Raw genomic sequence first — 19,492 nt, 5'->3', positions numbered from 1 at the left:
CGCAGAAGTAATGATTTGTTACCGCATTTTCTACTACTTTATTTTTATTTTGGCAGATGTTTCTTAACCCCCAGTGCCTGACTTCGGCAAAACAGGGACAGCATCGAAGCCTGACAGTTCAGCAACAGCACAGGACGGATCATGAACGTAGATGAAAACCTTATGAAAGGAAGAATTTAGCAAAGTTTGAAATGGAACTATAAAGAAGATCCTCACAATATTTTCTGATCTTTTGGGCTGGTTCAGCACTGCCTACTTTCTCCATCTGTAAAGCAGATATTCAAAGAATTGCCTTTCCCTGGTAGAGGTATGATATTAACTTACTCCCATGTAATAAACCCACATCTTAATGCCATTTCTGAATTTGCCAAATGGTTCTCAGAATGTCTGCGGGCTCCTTTTTTTAAAAGGGTTGTCAGCCAAGCATTGCAGCCACCCTGGACAATGACCTAACTGTTTCCATCTAGGTGCAAAGGAAGCTTATTTGTTAAGCTACTGCCTCACTCAACAGCTCACCTGTTTTATTAAATTGAGTTAGCAACGCTCCCTGCATCAGTAGATGATTACCTGAAGGCAGAGCTGTAGTAGGTTATCTGCATTTGCAGGATGCAAAGGCAGCGCTAAGAGGCAAATCTGGCTATAATGATACATTTGAGAAAGAAGATCAAAGAACATTAAAAAAAAAACCAAATACTTACTCAGGTTCGGGGGAACTCCCTTCTGAGATTCAGCAGTTGGTCATTCTGGAGAATGGCTTTCAGTTGTAGATCCACTCCTATTCCTACATTCAGCTCGCTGTTTTCATGCAAAGCGACCTTTGAGTTCAGGAACAGAGACCAAGTATTTATGATCTACCTATGAACCTTTCATCTGATCTGAAGGAAATAAGCCATCAGAACACAATCAATAAAGGTTGTCACAGGCCTTGTCTGATTCTTATGCTCAAAAATAATGTATGAACAGCACCAAAATTACTATAAAGCAGTGAAAATAGTCCTCTGCCATACTGATGCTTTGGTCTTTCACCATTTCACTGAAGGCTCTGACTGATCACAGGCTGCTTTTCTAAAGGAATTCTTACCTGGGAAATTGAACCCGACAATTGAGTCTGAAAACGAAAGCACAGCAGAGGGGACAAAGATCAGAGCAGTTCCAAAGTGGTTAAATTGGGATACAGCAAATGAGAAGGTGAAATTGCGAAGTGTCAGGAATGTGCCTGTTAGGAAGGAGCTTTGGGGAAGCTCGTGTGCAGATACCTGCTGCTGGCAGGGCAAACTGGGATCGAGCTAGCAGTTGCAGCTGCTTCCAAAGTTTACTATTGTTGGACTTCTCATCAATAACAAAAGGGAAAATAATTCTAGTAACTTATATAGCAGTAAGTCCTTTCTGTCACTTACAAGGTCACACAAGCACAGGACACATTGACCTGGCGTCATTGCTGGGAACCAGAGGGTTGCTGCTGGGAATCACTGCTAGAAAATGGGCAGGCATCTGAAATCAGAAGCTGTAAGTGAAGATGTCCAACTTAGAGACGAGGTAAGGGAATAGCAGAAACTTTTAACATGTTTCTGTTAAAAGAACATGTACAAAGAAATGAACCACACACACACCCAAAACTCAGAACAGATAAAATTTGATCAACAAAATCCGTATCTTCATACACACCGTAGAGAAATGCCGTACATAGTGTCACATAAGACAGCTAAAAATAAAAAATTTAATATATGTTACAGGTGTTACTCAAAACATTCCCTCCAAATTACTGGACTTGTGTTCACTGGCTAATTAATACAATGTAATTATTAATTAGCATTAAATGAGAATAGGATGACAGGAGGAAAGGGATATAAATCCAGCAACTGTTTAAATCTCTTCTGTAAGATCATTGCCTGGTTATAGGGTTTTAGTTCCACTCTTTTCTCTCTTGCTTTTAGTTTTATCTACATTCTTCTAAAGGTAGGATTCTAGGCTGCTGGCTTAAGTCTGGTGCAGGTTGGCTAGGTTGTATGTGTTGAGAAAGCGCTCTTGCTCCTATCAAATAGCAGGCAGAGGACCATTAAGCAAATTAGCCCTGGATACAGGCATTTCTCTGTATCGCAAGTTAATTATTATCTAAACAATTAAACATGTGAAGCACTGGCTTTGCTTTTTATGACAATACAAGGCAATCAAAGACCTGGTATAAAAAGTCACTAACTCCTGAATACCCATCTCCATTTCTAATATCTATCTATAGTTCAAAATTAAAATGGTGGATATTTTTGTAACTGTGATAAATAAAGTTATTTCCTCAATTATTTATATCCTAACAAGGTAAGATGAAGGGCAAAATAATATTTGCGTGCAGTTTCCCGGAGTGCCCAGGAAAAAAAATCACCCATCCAGGCTAATTATGGGCCCCCTCTTGCTGCCTCGGTGGAAAGGGGAACCTTGCCACTGACCTCAGGAAGGAGAAGGGCACAAAGAACACCCTCCCCTTGCCCTGTTTTCAGTCTGAAGTGGTTTTCCAGGATGGCAGCAGCATCTTCTTTTTTCTTAACAGGAAGGACCCTGATGTGGGATTCACTTCTGCAAAGTAGCAGCCACGTAAGACTTGTTAGGTTTTTTAGTACTCTTTCTTATCTGCCCACAGTCTTGTTCTGCTTAAAACAAAAATGGAGGCCACGGAGATCAAACAGACCTCACCCCCAACCAGCCTGGCTTGCAGCCCCAAAGCTCCTCTGCCCCCAGCCCTTCCACTCCTAGCAACACCAGGTAAAACAGGGATGTGACACGTCCTCTCTACTTGTTTGAAATTTTGTTTTCTTGAAATACAGTTCTCCTCCTCCTCCCATGACTTGTATGTCAATTCCCAGCTCCTCTCTAAGATGGGAAGAAATGTTTAAGGCCCCTGCCACAAAGAGCATAAAAGCAACAGTCACAGGACCAGCAGAGGGTTGCAGATGAGGCGTTCGCTACCCCCACTCCCACCCGTGACCCGAGGGAGGGCCGATTGCCGTGAGCCCTCCCAGGACAGCAGAGGCCTGGCCCTGCGGAGGCCTCCCCGGCCTTGCTGTCCAGGCAGCAGTGCCAGCTCCCCCCCGCATCATTGCCCTCGCCCACCCGGATGGAGGGGTTTGCCAGAGGGGAATACATTTGCACAGGTGGGAGCAAATGCCTTCACGTGCCAAACTGTCCCTACATAAAGCCATTCACAGCTCACAGTCCTGCAGCTAAATGAGCCCTTCATTGTTCCAATCTACTGCACCCATGCTCTGAGCTGCCACTGAGCAAAGCCAGATCTGATTTAAAAGCCACGTGGCCATACTCACGCCTGCTCTTTCAGAGGACCGAGTTTATTCACATGGCCCAGGTGAAAGGTTTGGCACAGCCCGTCAGTCTCCATTACATACGCTTTGCACACACCCGTTCCTGAAGGTACGCGAAAAGCCTGTCTGATCTCTGCTAAGGAGAAGGCTCCCCAAATCTTAAAGAAAATATGTATGTTAAAAGCAAACACATGCACGACAGCTCAGCCCTGTTACTTCCACGCCAGAATCTCAAAACAACAAATATCTGGGCCTTGACCCTGTGGAGCAGAAAGGCAGGCACCTCTCAGGGCCATGGTCTTGTAGCCAACAGCGTGCCGAGCAAGCACAGAAACTAGCCTGGGGCCAGCAGCCTGGGTACCACAGGTAGCCCTCCCCTCTGCTGCCCTCCCCAGCTCCAATAAAGAGCTGATGTTCAGTCTCAGCAAGAGAGCGTGGGCACAGGTGAGGTGAACCATGACCCCAGAATACTTCCTAACCACATCTTGAATCACAGCAAATCTTAGACCTCATCGTGTCGCAAGGAGCTACGCCTTGGATACTGAGTATACCAGAAAGCAGCAGGCATGAAGCTGTTTGCTCATTTGGGATACTAAGGATGAAGAAAAGTGGGGGAGTTAGTCAAAAGCAGGTTAGGAGAGGTGTGCAGATCTCCAGCTGTCAGTCTGCATAGATTCCCTGCTTTCACAGGCCCCTCAGCTGAACTTTGTCCCTGAACAGCCAAATACTTCTCTCCCCAAGGGGCTGCAGCTCACCGGCCCCAGGCACCCGCCGCCTGAACCCCACATACCTACCTTCCCAGTGCCGCTGTCACCAGCTGCCCCAGGGTGCCACCCACCCACGGGCAGGGGGGTCCCTGCAGATGGAGCCCCAGCTCCTCTTAAAGCTGAGCTCTGCCTGGGAGGATCTAAACCTGCATCCTGGGATGCCCGGTTGTTATAAACCTCAGCCTCCCCATGTTCTAGTCTGAACTAGAAGTTGCTTTTCGCTTTGAATAGTTGGCTAGCAGCGACGTGACATCAACAGGGAGCAGAATTCAAGCAGAACAGTTGAATTACATCATCCAAAGAAACTGGAGCCCCTCACTGCATTTGAAAAAAAGGACAGCTTAAAGCAAAATCAGATGGATTTATTTTTCCTGGCATGAAGAAGTTCAGTCATCTTTCTGAAACAAACAAAAAAAAATAATACATGTTTGCTTGTTTAGTCATGAATTAAAGAAATTTTCTCCTTGGAGCTGTTTATATTATCTTGAAACTTTCTTTCCATTTCTGAACCTCAAACAGTTAACATAAGACCTTCAAAGGCTTTGCGGGACGAACACATGGACAGAAGACTTTAATTCTCCTTCCATTTCATACAAACATAGATAAACAGTTTCAAGTGACAGAAGAGCCTTAATGTTTTGAACATCATAGTGAAAATGGGCTTTAGAAATCGCTGCGCTGGCAATACCAGATCCAACTAGTGTATTTTTACCATATGGTTCAGACTTTTTCTTTTTTATTCATTGTTGCGGAGGAATACCACTGCACAAGGGCAAAACTACTTCTCCGTGACAGCTGTATTTTAGCGGGTGTCGTGGTTTAGCGGCAGCTCAGTCCCACAAAGCTGCTCGCTCACTGCCCCACCGGTAGATGCAGGAGGGAATCAGAAGGGTAACGCTCGTGGGTTGGGGTAAGAACAGTTTAATAATTAAAATTAAAAGAAGCAACAACAGAAATGCAACGTAAGGGAGCACAACGAGAGGTGCAAAGCCTCGGGGGAGGGGGGGGAAGGGAGGGGAGAGGGGGAACGAACCGCCGGAACAAACTGCCCGCGCCACAGCCGCGCGCCGCCCGCCGACCCGACGCCGCGCCGCCCCCGCGCTGCCACTGCCCCCCCTCAATATACTGGTCATGGTGTCACATGGTATGGCATGAACCCGCCATTGGCCAGTCGGGGTCAGCCGCCCCCACCATGGCCCTGCCCCTCCCAGTCCCCCCGCCACGTGGCAGAGCGCGGGAAGCTGGAAAGGTAGCCAACCCCCACAGTGAGGAGAATTAACCCCTTCTCAGCCAAAACCAGCACATTCTCCACCCCTTATTCCATACCATTTACACCATGCCCAGGTCCATATGATGCAATACAACCGTACCAACCACCACCCCTCCCCTTCCCATCCTTTAACATAACACACAGACATCATTCCCTTAGTTCATGGACCTTCCCTGTAAAATGTCCATTAAAATGTCCATTGAGTTCACCCAGTCCATGACTCTGGGCTCCGTCTGTTGTATCACTCTTTCCGGGTGGGAGAGATGGTGTGTGGCGGTGGGTTGCTGCATACCGAGTCAGTCATCGTTCCATCACTGCTGCACGGCTTGTTTCATAGTTGATCTTCCATGGGTTGGGAGGCTCATACTCTGATATCATTGATACAACACAGAGGTGACACACAGTATTATATAGCAGTTCACATTGTGCCATTCAGTTCATTGACTGTTTTCACCCAAAATCAAATCCCCTTGAGGCACACATCAGATTTCTCCATCCTCCTGCATCACCCACCAAGTGCACCCAGGTCCTCGAGCAAAAGCAATCCCACGAATGGGTCTGCCTTTGCTGGAGGCAGGAAGAACCCAGACTGTTTTGCCCAGCGTACTTTTTGTGTGCACTACAGGGACTCTATCCCCTTCCACAGTATGTAGGATTTCTGACTGGGCAGGGCCAGCTCGCCTGGCAGATCCCCTCGTGTTGACTAACCACGTGGCTTTTGCCAAATGTGCATCCCAGTGCCTGAATGTCCCACCCCCCATTGCTCTCAGTGTAATTTTTAACAGTCCATTGTACCGTTCAATTTTCCCAGAGGCTGGTACGTGACAGGGGGTGTGATACACCCACTCAGTGCCATGCTCTTTGGCCCAGCTGTCTGTGAGGCTATTTCGGAAATGAGTCCCGTTGTCTGACTCAGTTCTCTCTGGGGTGCCATGTCGCCACAGGACTTGTTTCTCAAGACCCAGGAGAGCGTTCCGGGCAGTGGCGTGGGGGACAGGATATGTTTCCAGCCAGCCGGTGGTTGTTTCTACCATTGTAAGCACGTGGTGCTTGCCTTGGCGGGGCTGTGGGAGTGTGATATAGTCAATTTGCGAGGCCTCCCCATATTTATATTTCAGCCATCGTCCCCCACACCACAGAGGCTTTACCCGCTTCGCTTGCTTGATTGCAGTGCACGTGTCACATTTGTGGATAACCTGTGCAATAATATCCATGGTCAAGTCCACCCCTCGATCACGAGCCCACCTGTATGTTGCATCTCTCCCTTGATGGCCTGAGGTGTCATGGGCCCACCGAGCTAGAAATAGTTCACCCTTATGCTGCCAGTCCAGATCCACCTCAGCCACTTCAGTCTTGGCAGCCTGATCCACCTGCTGGTTGTTTCGATGCCCTTCAGTGGCCTGACTCTTGGGGACGTGAGCATCCACATGCCGTACCTTCACAACCAGGTTCTCTATCCAGACAGCAATATCTTGCCACAATGCAGCAGCCCAGATGGGTTTGCCTCTGCGCTGCCAGTTGCTCTGCTTCCATTGCTGCAGCCACCCCCACAGGGCATTTGCCACCATCCAGGAGTCAGTATAGAGGTAGAGCACTGGCCACTTTTCCCGTTCAGCGATGTCTAAGGCCAGCTGGATGGCCTTTACCTCTGCAAAGTGGCTCGATTCACCTTCTCATTCAGCAGTTTCTGCGTCTCTCTGGAGTTCCCAGTGTAACAACATACTTTCTCCAAATATTCTACTAGTTTTTTAGGATTCTGCACTTGTTCGGGGGTGAAACTCCAAAACACTGGGGGTGCCCACTGCCCTAGGTATTTGCCCATGCTATCCCACATGCCCTGCCACTCGTAACTATCAAGCCTCAGGGCAGATTTCTGGGTGATATTCTTAAGTTGCTTAGTCAAAACCAAAACAACCTGCCCAAAAACTAACAATAAGTGCACCTTAACCAGCCAAGGATGTTCAAGATACAAAAACGTTGTTGTAACAAAGGCACAGACATCATAGAACAAAGTTGCAAAGGTATTATTCTGTATTTCCTCCATATAAAATCCCTCAGAGGAGGAGGTATAATTGCTAATTGCCTCAATAAAGTGGTATCCGAAGTACAGTAACGGTTTCAGCAAAAACCCCAAATACCAGAAAAAGCTGAAAACGAGTGTTTGTATAACAAATCTTGTAGGCAAAACATTACTAATCACAGCAGAACACAGCAGACTCAATAAACCAACACCAATCTGTAACACCAACTGCAAAAAGGACAACATGGTGCTGTGACCAGCAGCTGTTGTTATCTCCAACCCCTGAGCCCCACGTTGGGCGCCAAAATGACTGCCGTGGTTCAGCGGCAGCTCAGCCCCACACAGCCGCTCGCTCACGCCCCACCGGTAGATGGGGGAGAGAATCAGAAGGGTAACGCTCGTGGGTTGGGATAAGAACAGTTTAATAATTAAAATTAAAAGAAACAACAACAGAAATGCAACGTAAGGGAGCACAACGAGAGGCGCAAAGCCCCGGGGGAGGGGGGGGAAGGGAGGGGAGAGGGGGAACGAACCGCCGGAACAAACCGCGCGCGCCGCAGCCGCTCACCGCCCGCCGACCCGACGCCGCGCCGCCTCCGCGCTGGCGCTCAACTGCCGGTCATGGTGTCACGTGGTATGGAATGAACCTGCCATTGGCCAGTCGGGGCCAGCCGCCCCCACCATGGCCCCGCCCCTCCCAGCCCCCCCCCCGCCACGCGGCAGAGCGCGGGAAGCTGGAAAGGCAGCCGCCCCCCACAGTGAGGAGAATTAACCCCTTCTCAGCCAAAACCAGCACAGCGGGTCATTTGTATATTGGAGTGATAAAGCATTTAGCTCTATTTATCAACGAAACAAAACTGTGAGACTTGACATGCAGATCGTCTCCCAGCACCACGAGTGCCAGAGCACGGCACCCTGCCCCCACAGGGAGGCTGTATGCCCTGGCATGCTCTCAGGTTTTAATCCCCCACTGCCCCAGGCAGCAGATCACTGATTACCGCTACAGCTCTCTCCAGCCCAGCCTTCCCAGTTTCATTGTGAAGGCCACCCAGTCACGTGAAATGACTGAAGGTAGCTGGCAAGAGACACAGTGTTGTATAAACAGTTAACATTAAGGGTACAAATTTTAGCAGACAAGAGATACGACAGGGTGGTGCAAATTGAAGAAAAATTGCCGTTACTCTCCATTGTAGGCTAAAATTGCCAAGCCCTGAACTTACTGGTTAGAGTTAATTCGTTGGTTAATTTCTCACTTTCAGACTAGACATGAAATTAATGCATTTTGAGAAAAAGTACAGAACAATCTGAAATAGGAAATCACTAAGCATGAGCAGCATCTTTCATCTGTTCCTTGTTTAAAATGTTTTTAAAAAAATCATCATCATGCATAGCAATCTCACAGTGCAGCTGAATCTGAAACACCATCCGGTGAGAGATACATACCATTCACGTAAAAAGAGCTACAATGAAATCTTCAGAGCTCCACACTGAAGTGGAATATGGGATGCCAAGCCAGCAACACCTTGGAAAGAACACGGACAAGCTCCATCTCAGAGAAAAGAACAGGTGGGAGAACAAGTTAGACTGTTCATTTTGGTCCAGTGAATACTGGAAACTCATGAAAGCAATTGTGAGTCCACAGTCTGTCACCAGGGACAAATCTGTGCTAGCATGAAGTTGTGTGGGGAAAGGGAGAGGAACCCATCTCAATACCACGGTTCCCACGACAGAAGATATTTTTCTTGCAGAGGTCAGGAAAGCAGGACTTAACAATGTAATTGTGAAAAACACGTACGCCACCACCTGACTGTGTTTTGATCACGAGAGGTGTTTGCTGGGTCTGGGCATCTATTTCCAGAAGACAGCCCACTGCGATGAGTGCCAAGCAAAGGGAGGCACCTTCAGCAGATGTGGGTGTTCGTCCGTCTAAGCAGCGCAAGGCAGCCAGCTCCTCCTCCTGGGGCTCCCCGCCCAGGTCAGGCAGACCAGCCCCAGGGCCAAGCTTTCTGCAAGCTCCCCTGCACTCACAGTTAGTACTTGCAGCGTGACAGAGCTGTAGGTGGCACAGTGTGAAGATGCCCTTGGATGTTTTGGGACAAACATATCAACAAAGTACTTTTTACTAAATTGCTATTTAATTGACCCATATTTTTCAAGGTTAGTACCCGCACTGAAATTAAAAGAAGTGCCTCTCAGCTCAAGTTTTAAGCTTTCACCCCACACAGGAAGTTTTTGATTTATCTTCCATACTTGGACTTTAAGAAATTTCCATGCTTACACATTAAGAAACTCCAAAATCACATTCTGCTATAAAAAGCTAATTATGGAGAGGTGCTGGAGGGTTTTTTTTCCTTGTTAAAATATAAATTTAATTCTGGAGTCAAGCCTTGAAATGAGTAGTATTTTCAGCAACAACTTCAAGGACACAGACGAGAAATAGCCATAAGCTATTATGGATACATAAATCGAGGTGGGATAATAAGCAGCTTGCCAAATAGCTACTATGCCTATTGAGCTGTGAGTGGCAGGGTTACAAAATGCTAGCCACTGAAAGATTACCTTCCAGAAAGAAGCTTACAAAAGAAAATCTCTGGCAGTTCAATATTAGTTTATTAAATCAGCAAATTTATCAACACTTTCTAAAATTTATTACAAAGCATATTAAAATATATTACAGTATCTGCAAGGAATTTATTGTGTAATAAAAGTGCAACAATAATGAACTTACACCTTTGTTTGTCTAGTTGGGCAAACTGAAGCACACTACACAGATCGGGCCTTCCCTCAAAAATCATAGTGCCTTTGATGTGAAAACACAGTATTTAACAAAAAATATTAGAAAAGGTGAGCATGTGAAGTAGAAGACAAAGTTCATGTTCATTCTCTCAGTGCTAAGTTACACATCACATCAAAGCATATGCTTCAAACTCTGCTTGAATTCCCACAATATAGAGAGCCACCAAAGGGAGCGGACATGGTGAAGGGAAGGGAGTGAGAAGAAAAAGAGGGCACATTTAAAGCACTGCGGATGAATGATGTTGTTGAAAGTCCGGGACTGCATTCTGATGCTTTGAGACCAGGCTCCGCACAAATCCATACCATCCCCAACTAGGAACTGGGACCTCATCCTGACCTAAAAATCTTTGTAAACTCACCATTTTAAAGCTGTCACAGCTTTAAAAGGCTCTCACTGTCCTGTAGTCTGGTTATGAGCAGCAGCCCCACATTTTCTGTTCCAACCTACAACAAAATCCTAATTCATTTCTGTGGGAACAGAATTAGGGTTGGGAATTAAAACAGTGCTGCAGAATATCTGGAGAAAAAGTAAAAGCAGCAGTCTTTACTTTGGTTTATGGCAGCAGACAACACTAGTGGGCACTGATTTCACAGGATGAATTACTGAGTTTTGAATGGTCTCGCAGCAAATGTAATCAAAATCCTAGGCCTAAAGTGGCTAAAAAATCCAACACCTTAGTTTTTCTTCAGCAGGGATTAGTAACATCAAACTGAACACCAAAGATGACCTCATACTGCTGTTCCCAGTAAGTACTCAGAGCACAATTCCATGAGAGAAGGTAATCCTGCTCACTTCTCGTGCTCCTAACACATGGACTCACTGACTCCACAGAACTTTAACCAAACTGTTGTGTGGGGCTGGTTTAACTAACTCGGGCTTGCCGAATCTGACAAGCCAGAGAGCCAGCAAGGCAAATGGAGTAGGCCCACAGGTCTGCGAGGAGGTAGTGAGACAAAAGATTCCTTCCCCTGAGCGACAGCAGCCTACTATATCAGTTTAGCTGTACAAGAAACTGCTGTTTAAAGTCTACGTGAAATGTACTTTATACCTATCAACTAAGTATGATGCCAGTGCACTGTACCACACATATCTAGAAATATATTTATGCATGTAGCTCTTCACACCAATCCGGAAAAGCTTCTATTCCTCCAGATAAACAAAGAAAATCCACCTCTACTCCTGTACGTGCTTAGTGCATCCCCCTTCCGAATTCTACAGGAAAACAAAGCAGAACCTTTCAACCCCACCTAAACAAAATATTCTAACTTATCAAAACGATGCATTCCAATTTGTCTCCCCTAAGCCCAGGTCAGCACACTGTCATAGAGACTGAAGAATAGGTGTTTTTTCTCCATTTTACTACCAATAAAGCTAGAAAAATACAATCAAATCACAGAGAAATTATCCTGCTCCTCTCATGAAGGAGGCTATTTCTACTAGCATAGGATCATGTGGCTCCAATGCATTTGGAACGTCAACCCTGGAAACTGCACACGGTGGGAACTCAAACATGGGTCCACCACTGGAACCCTGTGCTGCTAAATAAGCAAGGTAAGGCAGACAGAGTCAGAAGATCAGCAATTTCCCAGATCCTCTAGGCCTTCCCCAACACAATACACAAGCTTGCTTGCTTTCTCCTGGTGGCTTTCCTTTCTAAGCTAGTAAGGCTGGTCATCTGCATATGAACTTGTTACTGACTGCAGACACTACACACAAACAAACATACATTACTCCTTCTGCAGCCGTTTTTTTTTTTAAACAGCTCCTGTTCAAAAATAAATTACATAGAAAATCAGTTACTCTGCAGATGTACAGTTACACAGGAAGCCTCATGGTCAAGTTTCATAGCTCTACTAAAGTGCACAGAGATGCACTAAGGCTAAACTGGCTCCCAATTTAGGTCTAACAGAAACCAAGTTAGCACGCTTGAATGATAAGAGAAAAACCTAATAATTTAAAAAAAAAAAAAAGAAAAAAGGCAAGCAAGTCCTGAAGAACAACCTAACTACGCCAGTCTATCCCTGATACAGGCCCAGAAGCCTGGCAAGGTAAAGGTGTTCTTCTGTCATTACTTAAAATAGCTTCATTGTTTTCCCATGGTAGAGTCCTGGCAAAGTTCATGGTAATTTCATGTTAGAAAGATAGCAGAAAGATAAGAGATCTGGAAAGATCTGAAATATTAAACCTAACCAACAACCTACACATGTACTATTTGAAAAAAGAAGCTGAGGCTCTTCTTAGGTCACCTACAAATCTGAACATGTAAGTGTGACTAAAATCTTATCTGGGAGACAATACCCAAACCACTTCCCTCCCCACCCAGACTGCAAGGATGCTACAACACTTTTTGGCTTGCTCTGTCTCAGAAGTCACTACTGCTACCACTTACTGAGACTCAATGAAAAAGTGCTCAAAGCTACAGTACCTTTGATGCATAGGGTATCTCATACTACTAATGGAACAAGTCAATTCCTGCTCAAGTGCATAGAGCAAAACTGACTGCCGAGTTTGATTTCAGAAAAGAACTGGCCCTCCCTGAGAGACTCAAGTTCACAGGGCCAAAAATTAATATGCTTTTAAGGTACTGATAAAAATCAGCTGTAAGCAGCCGTTATGTTCAACTTCGATTGTGCTGCTAGAAAAATGAATGTTTATTAAGCATCCATTCCTTCCACGGATTGTTTTCAGTAACGGAATAATATCTGGAGGGACCAGTCTATCGTTTATTACAGTCAGTGTAAAGATTCCTGTTAGCCTCCCCATCTTTCAAATCTGCCACCACAGGGATTAAATCTCTCTTTTGCAGTTGTCAGCTCTATGTTGGGAAAAGAAAGAGTTAAAAGCTTTTCTAAAAATATTATATGTAAAAAAAATACACAGAGATAACTGTATAATTACCTGTAAAGAGAAATTAAATAAAAATTAAAATTTCCCAAGACAATTTGATGTGCTTTGAAGCGGCTGGCTTTGAGCAACGCATCTTTTCTGAACAGAACATTAGGCCTGATTTCAATGGAAACCTGATTTCTTTTCATTTTTTTAACTTATGGAAACATTCTGCTGTCACTTTGAACAATTCAGGAATTTATTGTCTGCAGAGCAGCTCAACTGAAGCCTCAAAAGAAACTCCACATCCAAGGAACAAAGGAGATTCAGGTCTTCTAATGATAATACTGAGTATATAGTGCTGTAAAAAACTGAAGAAGCAGTTCTCCGGTTAACAAGACACAATGACGACAGATTGAAAGAATCGTTTTAGTATTTTGCAGTTCTAGCTATTAGTTTTTAAACAAGTCTGTTCATGTTCTGAGCATTTAAAAGATCTCCCCATTACTCTTCTCCCTTTTTCTAACCCCCTATTAAATAATAAAACGAACAAAAATAAAATATCCTCTTATATCGGCCTTTTCTTAAGCTACAGAGATGCTGACATTCACTCGATGCCTGAAGTATGTTTTTAGTATAGAAAATGTTCCTTGCATAGGCAGGTGAATTTAACATTTGGAGCTTCCTTGCGCTATTTAAAATAGTTTGGAGAAACTTACAGTACAGTTGATAAGTATTTAGGTTTGGTGAAGGTCAGTGTTTTTCATACATGGTCTCTTCTGCTTTATGGTTGTAAGGGCAGCAAGACATGGAAGCAGGACTACAGAAACATTTTCACCTTACACTAGAGCTATACAAGGCACTTTTGATAAGCATGCCTGAGTGAAGGTCAGCAGGGACAGCTACACGAATGTTTCCCTGCTACCATGCTTCTAATTTCAGTAACTTGCGTGAAATGTGCTGTGAGGTTTAACAATCTAAGCCTAATTTCAAATTTTGGTGGTTTCAACACATTTGTTGAAAGATTTCCAAAATCCTCCTTCTTCTCCTATTTTTCATTCTGCTGTCTGGAAAGGTTTCCTGTGAGATGGTGGCACCAGGTGGGAAGGTAGCGTGCCAGGCAGTTCATATCCATCCAGTTTAATCTTGATGAGATGTTTTGCTAATGCAAACTCCTCATCATCCAACATCCCATCACCATCACAGTCTGCAAGTTTCCAGATCTTCCCCAAGACGCTGTTGGGTAGTTTAGAAGTTACCATCTCCTTCTTTGCACTAATCCCAGATATTTTGCCATTGATCGGTGACAGAGTGTAGAAAATCTCATCATAAGCAGGTTTGTCTTTGGCAACAACCCATTCGTCTTCATCAGCTCCTTCCTTAGCACCTTCTCCATATCCGTGGCCAAAAGGTCCTGCCATGGTGCCATCAAATGCTCCACCATGTACCACCTCTGTGGGCATATTGCTCTCTTCCTGTCTGATCAGGCTCATCAAGGAGGCAATTTTGTTGGCCAGCATGTTGTCTACAGCTTCAATTAACTTTGGTTTCAAAGAATGAAATTTAGTGAAGTCACAAGTCTCCAACAGCTCCTGTCAATGACAAAGGATTCAGCAGCAGTAGTTAGAAACATTTAACATTGAAGAGGTTAAAGAATAGGCTTCAAATTAAAATAATCTGTTAGCTTTTGAAGCAGTTTCCGTAACTGAAACTCCTGTTGAAGGAGAAGCAAAGCTGACACATGTACCAGGCACCCAATATATTGATCAAACACACTAAGACAATTTTGCGAGTGTATGAACTCGTCTATTAAATTATATTTTAAATATAATTTTCAAACTGGAAATATGTAAAAACATGGCAGTTCATGAATGTTACCCAACAACTTTCCATTTGGTGATTTTTTCCAAATGTGAAAGCATGCAGTAGGTCCTCAGTCCTGCTAGTGCTTATGCAAGCGTTTAAAGTTAAAAATAAATCCAAAGCTTGCAGGGCTGATCTCATTTTATAGATTAAACTTCTTTGTGGTTCAGTCATGAAGAAGTGTCCTTTACCAATAAAGAAAAACTGAGCTGGGATAACAGCAGAAGTGTTTTTATAAAAGTGCTGCCAGAACTCATGAAGTCATACAGTCCCTGCCGAGTTTTCATCTCATACATAAACTCCTACTAACTGTAGCGAGATGTTTAACTAGGTGAGATGTGCATGTTTTACACCATGGAAAATTAAAAATGTTTTAGGCAATTATTAAATGATTTCTACATTCAAAATGCTAGCCGGGAAGACAGGGTTACAATGGGAACTTTAAAAAACCCCAAACAACCCACCTAAAACCCATCTCAAAATGGTGTTAAACTGCTTTAACAAATGACGTCTATCACCTTAGGGAGCTGCTCCCCTACATATCAGAACTATAATAATATGAACCCAAGAAACCTGAAGCACGGGCAAGTGGCTCTGCCCACACACAACGAACTTTGGATTTCTTAGAGGAAAACTGCCAACCAACCACCATCACTCTGTCTGTTCAGGTGACATTTATACACAATCACCAGACCAGTCTGAATTTATGTATGCAATAAATCTTAGAAAGCAAAGGTCAAACCTGCTATCTTTTTTGGCACAATTTTATTTTCTCACAATTTCGCTCCTCATTACAGAAGTGACTGATCTCTGACGTATATATTTGCTGCCATCTACTGCTGAGGCTTAGTGACATGCACTATTGGTCTGATGAAGTTCCATTCAAACTTTGTTTCAATATTCAAACTGACCAGTGATCACCTCTCATTTTGCAACACCAACAAAAATGGCAAGGAAAGAAGTAGTCAACTTTTCCCGCACAAGCCCCTTTTAAAGCCTAACTCATGAAACCCTTCCAACAATCCTGGGTGTGAAAACCTAGCTGAAAGAGATCTCGTGCTTCATCTACAATTTGCTGTCTCATGCCAATAATCGATTCCCAAGTTAAATATTTTGGTTCATAAAAGAAACTTGTGCGTCCCTATAGATACGTTAATCAGCCAGTGATTGGGGGCTTCATCTTTAATCATAAAGATCAGCCACTCTTTATGATTAACAGTGTAAGTGTACCACGTAAATTATTGGAATGATACACAAGTGTCAATCTGGAAAACATCCTCCATCACACTCATGACTAGCCCACGGTCAGACTAAACCACATGCTCCTGGTCTCCTGTTCTTCAGCTTCCAAGCTGAATTATCTTCTCATTCAAAGGCCATTTAAGAAGCCTGTGATCTGAGATCCAAAAGTTGCAAACTGAGGCTTGAGGAATAAATTGAATAGCACTGCTAATACAACATTAGCTGTTCTTCCCTAGGACACTCTCTAAACAACCCACCTCAAATCAGAGGATAGAAATAAAAAGGTAGGAAAATGACAGAAAGTTGGTAGTAAGATTGCATAAAGTTCAAAAGACGAACAAGAGACAAAAAGTGTTTAAAAATTAACACTAAGATTATAAATTGAGAACTATCTCTCTTCTTCATAGAATACAAGCTCAAAAGGACAGGAAAAAACGGGAAGGCACCATTTTCACAAGAAATACATTTTAATTTGGATTTTTCAAGTAACACATTGCCTTTATTACTCACTGGCAAACAGTATCAGTAAGAGCAAGAACAGAGTAGGGTAAAAATGAGTAACGTGACTAAGGATACCTTCACCTACACAAGTATGAGATAGCAGTACAAAAGCGATATAAACACCACATTCAGGACGCAAAAGAACCAACAGGTTAACCCATAACCGTCCACTGCCATTTTATTTGCACAAAACCTTAATACTATCTGCCATGAGGGACCAAATATTGACTAAAAGGACAGAAGGGCTGATTCTTTATGGCAATTTCTACAGTCCTGTATTAGCGGATGCACGCTAAACAAGTTACTGATTTTTTTTGTTCTGCACTGCTTTGAAGTCACACTAACTCCATAACAGGCATGACTGACTGTCTCTTCAGCTGCTCTATTGCTTAGGACCCTAACCTATAATGCTGAGATACTCTGTCCTACCTTTTCCAATTTGGCAATCCTGTTGTAAAGTTAGTATTATTTCAGTGGAACTGTACTCTACCATCTTACCTGCATTTTCTTGACTTCAGGGAAGTCTCCTGCTGAGATATGGTATTCCCTTTGCAGCTGGATGTAGATCTCTGGTAATCTGCTGATGAGCTCCTTCTTCTTGTTCTCTTTTCCAAACACAGAGGGCATTTCTTTTTTCAGATAGCTGATTATATAAGCATGAACCTAAGAAGAAGCAAAACTGAAGTCAAGACTACTGTTATCTACACTTAACATTGCTGTTCACCCAGGTCATAAAAAGAAACAGAAATAATGTTTCCCTAAGTCAGCTCAAGGATAAGATATTATCAACGATTGTTTCTGGAACTTCATGTTTACATGAACATTTATCAACTAGCTTTTGCTGCTTTCAGCATTCCTCTGAAGGGCAGAGAAAGCAAACACATTTAAAAGAAATACAGATGCACGCTTGCAGCTTAGGAAGCAGCATGGCACAACATTCTATCAGTACCAACAGTAAGAGAAAAAGCAAGGCGTCAAAACCACATCCGGACACTACATCCATGGATCATACACAGAGCGCCAGCTATACTGGTCTGTCTGTCTCAATGGTAGAAATCTGTAACTCCGTTTGACTTGCCAGTTATTGTGGGAAGCAATGGGATAACACCTCAAGCAATCCAAGTGTGCTAAGTGGCAGGGCTATCTAACTGAAGTGATACTGCATTCCTACCTATTTACGCCCAGAAAAGTGAGTACCTACAGCATTTATGAAGCCACCAGAGGATGACCAAGCAGTCAGTTTAAGAGCAGCATGCCATGGCTACCTTGTGAAGCCTTAGGGAGAAAAGCAGAGCCTTCCCAGCATATAAGGAAAGGCGTTAATTTAGGATGACAAGTCCTAAAACACACGGATACTCACAGAACTCTTACAGTTTCCCATCTGCTGTGATCAAGATAATCCAGCATTGCCATCAAAACATCCCTCCTGCCCATGCACCCTCCTTCCACTCCTACGCTGAACCATTCACCTCATCCCCTCTTCCACCCCCTCCCACCACAAGGATCTGTGTGGCCACAGAGCAAGTGATCTGGTCCAGGACAGAAATGGTGGTTGCACTTCTTAACTGTGGTGAGTTCACTTATCCAGATCGTTGTGTGGACACCGATACTCATTCTGCACACGAGAGGGAAGCACAAGGGCAGCCTTCTTTTAGAAGCCATGCACATCTATCGCAACTTGACATAATCAAACTGCTTTCCTAAGCTCTGACCTGGCCAGGACCACTGAAGTCAAATGGCCTCCACAACAGGATAAATCTTTACAGAACTCAGGTCCCTCTTCATTAAAAAAAGGATACAGCTGTTCCCACAACAGAAGTTACTTAAAATTTTCACACACACAGAAAGAAAAAAAATTTTTAAAAAAGAATGTCTGTCAAACTGTTGAGCAGTAAAAAGCTGAAATTTTGAAGACTGGGGGAAGACAGACTACCAGAAGAAAGCATCAGTAGAAAAATAAATTATTTTGTAGATGTGGTGTAAGCATAATACTTAACACCTACCAAAACACAACAGAATGTGCCTTATAGTATTCTGTACAAACCTTACATAATCTGTACAGGGGAAGTACTGTCCCATTCCTTTCCTTACTTACTTGGGAGGCTATCATTTTATTTTTCATTATACTATCATTATCATCATCATCATTATTATTATAATTACTATTTTAGTTATTAAACTCTTCTTATCTCAACTCATGAGTTTTCTTGCTTTTGCTCTTCCGATTCTCTCCTCCAGCCCACTGGGGTGGGAGGGAGCGAGTGGCTGCGCAGGGCTTAGTTGCCGTCTGGGGCTAAACCACGACGGAGGCTTATTGGAAACTGGGGGGAAAAAAGTCCTCTCTGTTTTTAAAGAAAAGCAGTGTAACCAGTTTTTATTTGCACGTCTCAAGATCCCAGTTTCCACACAACATTGCTTCCTCATATCTGAATACATTTTAATTGCAGATAAATTTAAATTTCTACAGAGGAGGAAAAGAAATGTCATAAAGAAGCAGGGTTTCTGCATAAAACTATGCAATTTTCTAATGTCTATGTTTAAAATAATACTTCTAGTAAAACCAGAAAAGTATGTTTATAGTTCACAAGCACTAACAGTTTCACATGTGTATGCTAAGTGGTCTAAGGTCTGCCAGTATGCACATGTGTTTCTTGTAGATAAGAACAGTTCCCGTCTTCAAAACGGGATAGTGAGTCACAGGACTTAAAGAAAAAAAGCCTAATGCCCAAATTTGACAGCAAGTTAACAGTTCACTTTTGTTTTCAATTGCTGTACGTGTTTTGGAAGAGATCAAGAACAGAGTGGCACAGAAATGGGAAGAAAAAAAACTCATGCAATGCTATAAAAAATTATTTTTGAGTGTCAGTACTTTAAGTTCAGTTTGGACAACAGAAAGAT

The 19,492-nt window shown here is 43.6% G+C and overlaps 1 protein-coding gene across 3 annotated transcripts in view; it reads right to left on the bottom strand.

Moving 5' to 3' along the window:
• Positions 1-9,956: 9,956 nt before the first annotated feature.
• The window catches only part of EHD4 (EH domain containing 4), a 31,458-nt gene continuing 21,922 nt past the window's right edge, over positions 9,957-19,492 (bottom strand). For all 3 annotated transcript variants that reach the window (XM_064462468.1, XM_064462469.1, XM_064462470.1), the window contains exons 5-6: positions 17,093-17,257; positions 9,957-14,580 (exon numbers count right to left, since the gene is read on the bottom strand). In XM_064462468.1, coding sequence (XP_064318538.1) covers positions 14,044-14,580; positions 17,093-17,257 — 702 coding nt within the window. In that variant the 3' untranslated portion in view covers positions 9,957-14,043. The remainder of the gene's footprint in view (positions 14,581-17,092; positions 17,258-19,492) is intronic.

The sequence above is a fragment of the Phalacrocorax carbo genome, chromosome 10 (assembly GCF_963921805.1).
Source record: "Phalacrocorax carbo chromosome 10, bPhaCar2.1, whole genome shotgun sequence".
Classification (NCBI taxonomy): domain Eukaryota; kingdom Metazoa; phylum Chordata; class Aves; order Suliformes; family Phalacrocoracidae; genus Phalacrocorax; species Phalacrocorax carbo.
Note: the sequence above shows the minus strand (reverse complement) of the source record. Positions and strands in the feature narration are given on the sequence as shown.